The 9,699-nt window shown below is 47.5% G+C and overlaps 1 protein-coding gene across 1 annotated transcript; it reads right to left on the reverse strand.

The window, feature by feature from the left end:
* Positions 1-934: 934 nt before the first annotated feature.
* Positions 935-5,488, reverse strand: rtn4rl1b (reticulon 4 receptor-like 1b; the record flags this gene model as incomplete). The annotated part of the gene is made up of 2 exons (XM_076975986.1): positions 935-4,398; positions 4,976-5,488. Coding segments are annotated over 2 exons (1,494 nt in total), but the record flags the coding sequence as incomplete, so codon positions are not given.
* Between the last annotated feature and the right edge of the window lie 4,211 nt (positions 5,489-9,699).

Raw genomic sequence — 9,699 nt, forward strand, 5'->3', positions numbered from 1 at the left:
TTATGTGGACCAAATGTCCCCATGTTGAAAAGGGAAACATGGACATATTTACACATGGGCTTTTATGAGACAAACAGAGTACCAAGAGATGTCTCCTTGGTTACTAAGATTATGGGGTGTGCTTGTTTGCTTGTATGTGCATGTACGAGTGTGTGTGTGTGTGTACAATGGGCAAAACATGGAGAAAGCGTACATAGGGCTTCTATAAATCATCTGAAAAGCACCAGGTGTATTTATGAGCAATTGGGTGCAAACCTGTGGATGTACAAGGTTATCATTATGATTATTAATGGGCAAGCGTAAATTCAATTTCCTCATATCCTCTCCTTCCTATTGTGATGGGAATTGATCCCCCCCCATTAATGTGTAATTTTCTTGCCTCTAAAAGTATGACAAAAACTCTAGTTTCCAGTATGGCAGACGATGGATACAAAATTACACACGAGGTGACGGAGCATGAAAGCAGATATGAAGGTTTTTCTTTAGGGGAGGACAGAAGGTGTCTCTCGTGAACAAGAACTCCCCCTTTACAATGACAGTATTTGCCAGTTTTGTGAGGGGGTGTTATTGAGTTCTTCATATATTCAAGACCTCTCCCCCCCCGAGCCCCCCCCCCCCCCCCCCCCCCCCCCCCCCCCCCTCCCAATATATCTCTTTTGTGAGTGTAAACGTGAAAACCACACAGCCCATATACTGGGCTAATTCCATTTGTGGGGCGCCAGCAGTCACTGATACAAAGAGAAGAACACAGATAAGGGTGAAAAGACACTTTCTGTCCAGGTGGACTCTCCTCAGGTGGACCATTCCTAACGAACGGGAGGACAGTCAGACACTTATTTCCCCTTTCTTCACTTCACCGGTGTCCTTCTGTATACATGCATCAAAATAAATTGCTGCCAAACAATTTTTTTAACATAAGAAGATATAGATTTTAATATCTTTTATAAATTTCTTTCTTTTTTTTTGTATTGTCTTCTGAGAACAACAGGATAAACCATCAAATAACTGGGAAGCGACACACAGGAGATTGAGGACACACTGGAGTCTGTGGTTTGTGCGGTTCCTTTGAAAATGGTGCCTAAAGCATATAAGAAACACTTAACGAAAGAAAATCAAAAGGAAAAATTCAGAAGAAACACACTCCTTTGTTTGAGGAGTGAAAAAAACCCTGTTGTCCCCAAGGTCATTCATTCATGGTTTTGTCACGGTGCAGATTAATATATCTGTTGCGAGTCCCTCCATTGGCTGACAATACAGTTCATAGGTCTTTTTTTTTTATACACAATGATCATCTCCGTACAGGAGGAACAAGCTCCATTTATTCTCCAGACCTTTTTTTTTTACCAGTCACTGAACATCCCTCCTCAGCAGTCGCTCTGTCCAAAACGGTTACGACCGTCTTTCTCCTGAACCCCACTGTGCATCGTTGAGAAACCAGCAGACTAACGAGCAGTCAGAAGTCTCCACACGGTCTCCGTTTTGGCCATGATGAATTGAAAGTAAATCATTATACTTCATCACAAGTTACTTGAAGGAGCGCTCTGTTGTCATTGTCTTTTTGTTTGTTTTTGTTTGTCTTTTCCTTATCTTGCCTGGTGTTATTGAACAGTTGATTTCACAGGATGCTAAGGGAGGAGGGTGTCGGTGTTTCTGATGGAGGGTTCAGACAGAGGGCTGTGAGTAAAAATGGAGTTCACCTCAATTTGACCTGTGTTCCCTCAGGGCACTTCCTGTTTTCATGGCCCTGTTAGAAGGTCATCTCTAGTTCCTAGCCCAGTCAAATCAAACAAACACAGAAGACAATAAGTGAACAACTTTTTTAGGATTTTCATAGCTTTTTATCCTGGACACACACACACACACACACACAAACTCTCTCACACACACTCAGACGCACACACAAAAAAACACACACACCGTTGTTGAAGCAAACGAGTTACATTTGCTTTTCTAAACAATAATAGCAGCTCTTTGTCATAGGCCTTATAATGGGCTCTCCAAAACATATTCCAAACATAGAGGGGTGAATGAGAAATGAGCCATCCATAAACTCATATTAGCAAAACAAAACGTGGGCAACGAAGACACAGAAACCACACAGATGTGACACAGGCACAGTAAGAGCAGCCAGTGTGCTGTTGTATATGCCAGGCAGGCTGAGAGCACTGTTGTAGTTCATCATGTAATGTCAGCAGGCTCTCACCTGACTACCACCACGCTGACCGACGATAGTGTAGTTTCAGATAGATGTTGACTGATTTCTAAATGGAATCTTTTTCGTTTGCGTTTTGCAACAGAGAACTGAAAAAAGTGTCTGTCATACAAAGGCCTTGTCACCTGTGTTGGAGAGTAACAGAATATGACATTAGTGTGTATGTAACTTATGCAAAAATAAATAAATACAATGCAAATGGCAAACCATTACTCTCACAAATACAACATTTTGACCTTATTGGAAATGTAGAAAGATCGAGTGATTATGTGTAGGACTACATTCAAATGTTTTAATAGGAAAATCCTTTCATGGGAGAAATTCCTTATATTGCCTTCTGTGAAAAAACATGATATAATTCAAAATGTTTTTCCAACAACAGTAGATAAGGTTGACCTATGGCAGAAAAGCTTTCAATGTCTGGACATAAACAACACGTCACTTTAAACATCAATATATGGCCACTTAATTCTAAGAATTTAAATGTAAAGGAAAATAATCTGAATACATTAATAAGACTGTGTAATCCTCTGGATTACGTTACTTAAGCGTTTTATTAGGTGATGTCATATTCCTTGTACATGTCCTTTTTTGTCAACTATCACAAATATTAGTGACCTAGCTGACGGTGACCCAGTCAAAAATACGTGGGAACGTCAACAGTGGCAGTGTAGGCATGTTTACGTAGCAGTTTTCTACTTCTTCTGAGTGGTTTCCCCTCCATATCCTACACCTTACTTTCTCCTTCTATATTCTCCACCCTTCTACTCTGTCCATATACTCTGTTCTCTCAATCAAGATCCTCCACCCTTCTGCTCGCTCTCTCTCTCTCTCTCTCTCTCTCTCTCTCTCTCTCTCTCTCTCTCTCTCTCTCTCTCTCTCTCTCTCCAAATCCTCCACCTTTCTGTCCTCTCTCTCCAACTTGTGAGTCTTTAGCATATGATGTTCAGTCATGTGTATCTATTTCAGGGTCTAAATGGCAAAGCTCCTTACACAGTATTTCACACACATTATCAACCGTACACAGAACGACTCCCGCACACAACACACACACACACACACACACACACACACACACACACACACACACACACACACACACACACACACACGTAAAGAGGCCTTGAGAGTCTGGAGCTAGAGTTGGATCTGAGGACTGCATTGTTTATGTGTGGCTGTATGTGTGGCTGTACCAGCACTGGCTTTCAGTGTAGAACTACTCCAGTGCTTAGCAGCACGAGAAGTGCCGTCATAGTGGAGCGAGGGACCAGGGGCCTCCCCGGGTTCCCCCTGTTAGAGGCTTGCTGGACCCCACTGGGGGGACGCACAGAGGTCCGGGGCGTGCATTTGTGCTTTCTCCGCGTGATTGAGCTGTCGGGGGACGTAGGCTCATATTTCCCAGTGAAGTCGGGCGAAGAGTACTCCTTGTCGGCCATTTCCTTTGACGTGTGCACCTCGTTGGGCCCTTTCCCTTTGCCGCTCCGGGTCCGCTGCCGTGTGCAGTTCCGCGAGCGTCCGGGCCTCTGCGGGGTCACCGCGTCCGGTGCGGCCGCCGGTCCCGCCTGCTCCCCGTTAATAGCGGGTGGTGGCTGGGGCAAGGGCTCGGGTGGGGACTGCTCGGAGAGGTGGGGGTGGTGCGGCTCGGCCGGCGGGGGCTGAGCAGGCTGGGGCTCTTGCTTCAGCGACACCTTGTCTGTCCCGGGCCAGGACTTGGCCCTGCTCTGGTGCAGGGACTCGGACCCCGAGCAGTTGGGAAAGTCCTCTTTCTTCAGATGCTTCAGGTCCTTGCCAGCGAGCTCGAGTGGCGCCATGCAGCCCACGGACGAGGTGGAGCCGCGGAAGCGCTTCAGCCAGTCCCACAGGGACAGGGCCTTGCAGTCGCACTCCCACGGGTTGTCGTTGAGACGCAGGTACTCCAGCGCGCCCAGCGAGGCCAGGCACTCGCCGGCCAGCTCCGTCAGGGAGTTGTTGAACAGGAAGAGGGTGGTGAGGCGCTTCAGGTCGTGAAAGGCCAGCCGGTCCACCCACTGCAGCTGGTTGTGGTGCAGCAGAAGCCGGTCCAGAGCGCGGAGACCCCGGAAGGTGTTCTGGTGTAGGCTCCACAATCGGTTGCCATGAAGAAACAGGTGGCTTAGGTTGTGCAGGTCCACGAAGACGTCATCCTGCAGGTACTCCAAGTGGTTGTCCTTCAGAGAAACAGAGGAAGTGTGTGTATGTATGTATACACACACACACACACACACACACACACACACGTGTTTATACTCATATATTACAGAATCACACACACACGCACACACACACACACACACACGTGTATATACTCATATATTACAGAATTACGCACACACACACACACACACACACACACACACACACACACACACACACACACACACGTGTATATACTCATATATTACAGAATTACACACACACACACGTGTATATACTCATATATTACACACACACACACGTGTATATACTCATATATTACACACACACACATGTGTGTATACTCATATATTACATAGTCACACACACACACACGTGTATATACTCATATATTACAGAATCACACACACACACACGTGTATATACTCATATATTACATACTCACACACACAAACACACACACACACGTGTATATACTCATATTACAGAATCACACACACACACACACACACATGTGTATATACTCATATATTACAGAATCACACACACATGTATTATCGATTCTCTCTATAATCGAACTATGACACTTACCTGCAGATACAAGTACTGCAGATTACGAAGGCCCTGGAATATGTTATCAGGCAGTGCACTCAAGCCACAGCGGTACAGGTGCAGGGCATGGAGCCGTCCGAGCCCGTGGAAGGTCTCCGGGGACAGGCTGCGCAGGTAGCGGTTGTCTCCCAGGTCCAGCTCCTCCAGCAGTGTGAAGCCTTGGAAGGTGGAGGGCTCGATGTAGGAGATGTTGTTGGAGTAGATCCACAGAGTGACGGTGGTGGGGCTGAAGTGGCCCCGCAGTAGCCGGTGGATCTTGTTGTTCTGGAGGAAAATGCGCTCGCTGTGTGGCGGGATGCCCTCCGGGACGGACAGGAAGTTGTGGGCCTGGCAGCTGACGGTGCTGGGGGCCGTGTAGCAGATACAGTGGCGCGGGCAGGACCAGGACAACTCCAACCCCCAGAGCACCAGTAGGAACTCGAGGCCACAGCCTGTAGAAACACGGACACATACATGAGATATATGGACACGCACGTGCACCCACTGCTCGCTTTAATTGGATACACCTGTTCAGTTGCCCGTTAATGCCAATATCTAGTTGAGCCAATCGCACGGCCAGGGCCGAGATAACCTACTGAAGATCAAACCGAGCATCGAGATGGAGAAGAAAGGTGATTTAAGTGACTTTGAATGTGGTTTGGCTGCTGATGCTAGACGAGGTGGTCTTGAGTATTTCAGGAACTGCTGATCTACTGGGATTTTTGACACAACTATCTCTAGGGTTTATAGAGGTGGTCTGAAAAAGAAAATATTCAGCGAACAGCAGTTCACTGGGTGAAAATGCCCCGTTGATACTAGAGGTGAGAAGAGATTGGCCACCTCGTTTGACCTGATAGAAAGGAAACAGTAGCTCAAATAGCTCAAATAACCATTCGTTCCAACCGAAGAATGCAGACGATTATCGCTGAATGCACAGCACGTCGAACCCTGAAGCAGATGAGGGCAGCTCCTGTCAGCTAACAACAGGCAAACGAGGCTACAGTTCTCATGTGCTCACCAAAATTGTTCAACAGAAGATTGGAGAAACGTGGTCTGAGGAGACGATTTCTGCTGTGACACTAGGACAGTGGGGTCAGAATTTGGCATGAACAACATGAAAGCATGGATCGATCCATCATCCTGCCTTGTATCAACGGTTCACGCTGGTGATGGTGGTGTAATCGTGTGGAGAATATTTTCTTGACACAGTTTGGGACCATCAATACTGACTGGGCATCATGTAAATGCCACATCTTATCTGAGCATTGTTTGCTGACCATGTCCACCCTTTTATGACTACAGCGTACCCGTCTTCTGACACCTCCTTCCAGCAGGATAACGTGCCATGTCGCAAAGCTCAAATCACCTCAAACTGGAATGTTGAATGTGACAGTGAGTTCACTGTTCTCCATAATCGCCAGATCTCAATCCAGTGTAGCACCTTTGGGATGTAGTGGGCTGGGAGATTTGCATCAAATCATCTCATGCAAATGTGCAGTCAACAAAACCTGCAGCAAATCATGACAACATGGAGAAAAATCTCTGAGGAATGTTTACAGCGCCTTGTTGAATCTATGCCACAAAGAATCGGGTGGTGTCCCTAATAAAGTGACCTGTGCAAGACGGAGAAACAAAAAGCACATGGTGTATTTTCGAGCTCGAAGAGGTGCACATAGTGAGCAAGTGGATTTGCTGGTTAGAATACTCTGGCCTAACATGACAAAGGCGATAGTGCCTGACTAGCAGAGGACCTCTGCGCCACAGACAAGACACAGCTGTAGGAAACAGTGAAGACAATGACACATATGATACAGCAGGGGGCAGCGCATTGCCTGTCCAGGATATTAATGCTACAAAGCTAACCGATGATGAATAGCTCAAACGGAACACCCGACCTGTTGGTAGATACAGACCATCATCTGGCCGTGGTGATATGTGCCTTTGGCATGCTTGTTAACAGTATGCACACAACAGTGCTCTGCTGTGGGTGTCCCTGTGTGGCAAATGTGAAGTAAAGAGAGATATTCCAAATCTGTCAGGAGCTATGTGCTAGGAAATAACTGGTTCTGACCAACGTAACCAAGACAGTAAGCTAGATGTGTGCGGTTTCACTTATTTTGCAGGCTTCCTGCTTCAAAAGCCTATCAGATTTGTCCTCTGCTGTAACCCAAGAGCTAAGAGCTTCTAAATAGCCACAGAGATGCTTAGTTAAAACTATTTTAAGCCTTAAAAGCCTTCTGTGTCCCTACTGGTTCTTGCCACACATACTTGAAGCCATTTTGCATGACTTTTTTTTTTATGAATATAAAAGCATTCACTCAAAATCGATTTGTTTGCTACCTCATAACATTGCTCTAATCCTTCCAGGTTTCTGCATGTGACATGTAAGTAGAGGGAATCACGAGCTTATGAGGAGACAAGCAGATATTTATTGGAACATTTTTTCCCCCCTCCCTCCCAGATGTGGCTAAGCTGTGACATTCAGACGCAGAATGTGTTGACCTTTAATGATAATTCCCTGGGCGCTTGATGACGGCTCTTGAGCCGTGTGTGCGAGTGCGGAGTCTCACTCCTACAGTGCCCTTGTAATCCTGGTTGTCCTAACAGAAACGTTCCCTTCTTCTACCGTTACTCCCCAACACCCCAACAGCAGGCGTCTGCCTTCAGCTGGCCAGGGAGTAGTGTTTGGCTGAGGAAACACGGAGGAGGCAAGATGGGTATTTTCCCCAAATCCTCCGAGATCTCTGTGAATGGGTAGTTTAATGGCTCCTAGCTGGATGTCATAGACTGGAATGGAGGTACCAGAGAAGAAAAGGACCCATCCCACAGAGCCTGGGACAAACTAGCTCGCCTTTACTGGGAGACCACCCCTGTCTCTGCACTCAATCACGTTGCGGTACAATGCCGGCTCACGCGCAAATCCTTAACAGGCGTGTACGGAATGATGAAAGCAAACAGCAGAGGCATTGTGGAGCCATAAACAAACTGCCATGAGACTAATTCCAGCCAAAGCCAGGAGAAACTGTGTTCAGAGAGGCTTGGTCGTACGCACCGTGAACTGTTCTCGCGTTCCTATTCCTATATGGAACGCACGTGAGAACGTCGTGCTCTCTTCTGTCCTGCCGTGTGCCTCCTCTTCCTCCTGACGTCTGTAGGCCTCACGTGGAACTAGCCGTCTCGCGTCCCGACTCCCGTTCTTAGCTCCCCCCCCTGCCTTTGTACACGTGTTTCTATTAATGGATCCAAATGCGTGTCTGTCGTCTGATTCTGCGCGATAATCTCCCTCTTGCTCAGCGTGCCACTGTTTGTTTTTTACTGCATGGGTGCATTTAATCAAATTAGGTTCTGCTTTCTCACTTGTAGATGGGATCGGTGCTAACCCCGATGGAGAGATAACCACCCAGCACACAGTCGCTGTCTCTTACCCTATTTGCCAACCTTTGTCAGGATTGCGCCACTTTCCGTCATTGACCCGTTGCCTGATTTAAGCCGCAGCTGCTCCCTGGGGCTTCTCCATTGGCCCCGTGTTTGACTGACAGGTGCTCTCCCTCTCCGTCTGCTCCGCCCTGGAGGGGATAACCACCCCCAGAAGCCTGCTGCTTCACACCTGTCGGCTTCCTGATCACAGCCCACCAGAAGGCCCCTGGAGCCCTGCCCTCCTGCTCCAATTTACACCCCTCTCCATCTCTGGGCGTTAGCGGGGCCACGGAGTGCCAGGGCTAGAGAGGGGGGATATTTTCGGTGGCGTGGCGAAATGCATGTGGTAATCACCCTGTAAGAGCTAATGATGATAAACCAGTGAGAGGGGACAGGTAGTTGGAGAACTGCCGTGAAATTAAAATGGAAAAATGCGGAGGTGTACGATCATATTGTTTGCTCACACGCTGAACCTGTCGCTGACTGGAATTATTGAGGTGGCTCGGACCACGCCGTCACGTCCCCGTGACACCCCCCCCCCCCCCCCCCAGTAAACCTTCAGTGGCCATAATGCCAATTTGAATTCTCGACAAAAAGAGATGGATTTTTTGCCAAGGAACAATGAAGGTGTTATGCCTGTCATTCTCACCTCTCTCCCTCCCAGACTCCCTCTCCACCTTTCCCCTTATCTGTCGGCATATGACGGATGCGGCTGAGAGCTCGTTACAGGGAGGATGATTAAACAGGCTGTGCATGGGCCTGACGTTTGCCCTGCTGACCCCGGGGCCACCGGGCCCTTTCATGCCTTGCAGTCACCCAGAGCAAAATAACTAAATAAAGGCATAAAATAGAGTGGCGTCGGTCCCCAGACAGGCAGTGGTAAGTCAGTCCGCTGAATATCAATGAAGCATAGTTCACACTAAATTTGCCCTCATGAATAACACATGGTTGTTAATAGGAGAGAAGCGGCCTCTCTGCCTCTCAGCATGGTTGTGTCCACCATTACACTGGACAAACTCAATTCCTTGTGTTTCTCTAAGGACCCAGATAAGCACGCCACTGCGCGTTATGTCACTTATGTGACTCCATAAATAACATGCCTTCAATTAAGGGGTGGTCACAACACACACACACACACACACACACACACACACACACACACACACACACACACACAGCCTGGCAAACAAGTTAATGGCAAAGCAATAAAGGTGGCTATTGATTAGTTTGAGTTGTGTTTGCATCAACAGGTTGCTGGGATATTGTCGTGTCTTGTCTTGAGCTGGTCTGCAGAATTTTTAGGAAAT

This window comes from Brachyhypopomus gauderio, chromosome 16 (assembly GCF_052324685.1).
Source record: "Brachyhypopomus gauderio isolate BG-103 chromosome 16, BGAUD_0.2, whole genome shotgun sequence".
Taxonomy (NCBI): domain Eukaryota; kingdom Metazoa; phylum Chordata; class Actinopteri; order Gymnotiformes; family Hypopomidae; genus Brachyhypopomus; species Brachyhypopomus gauderio.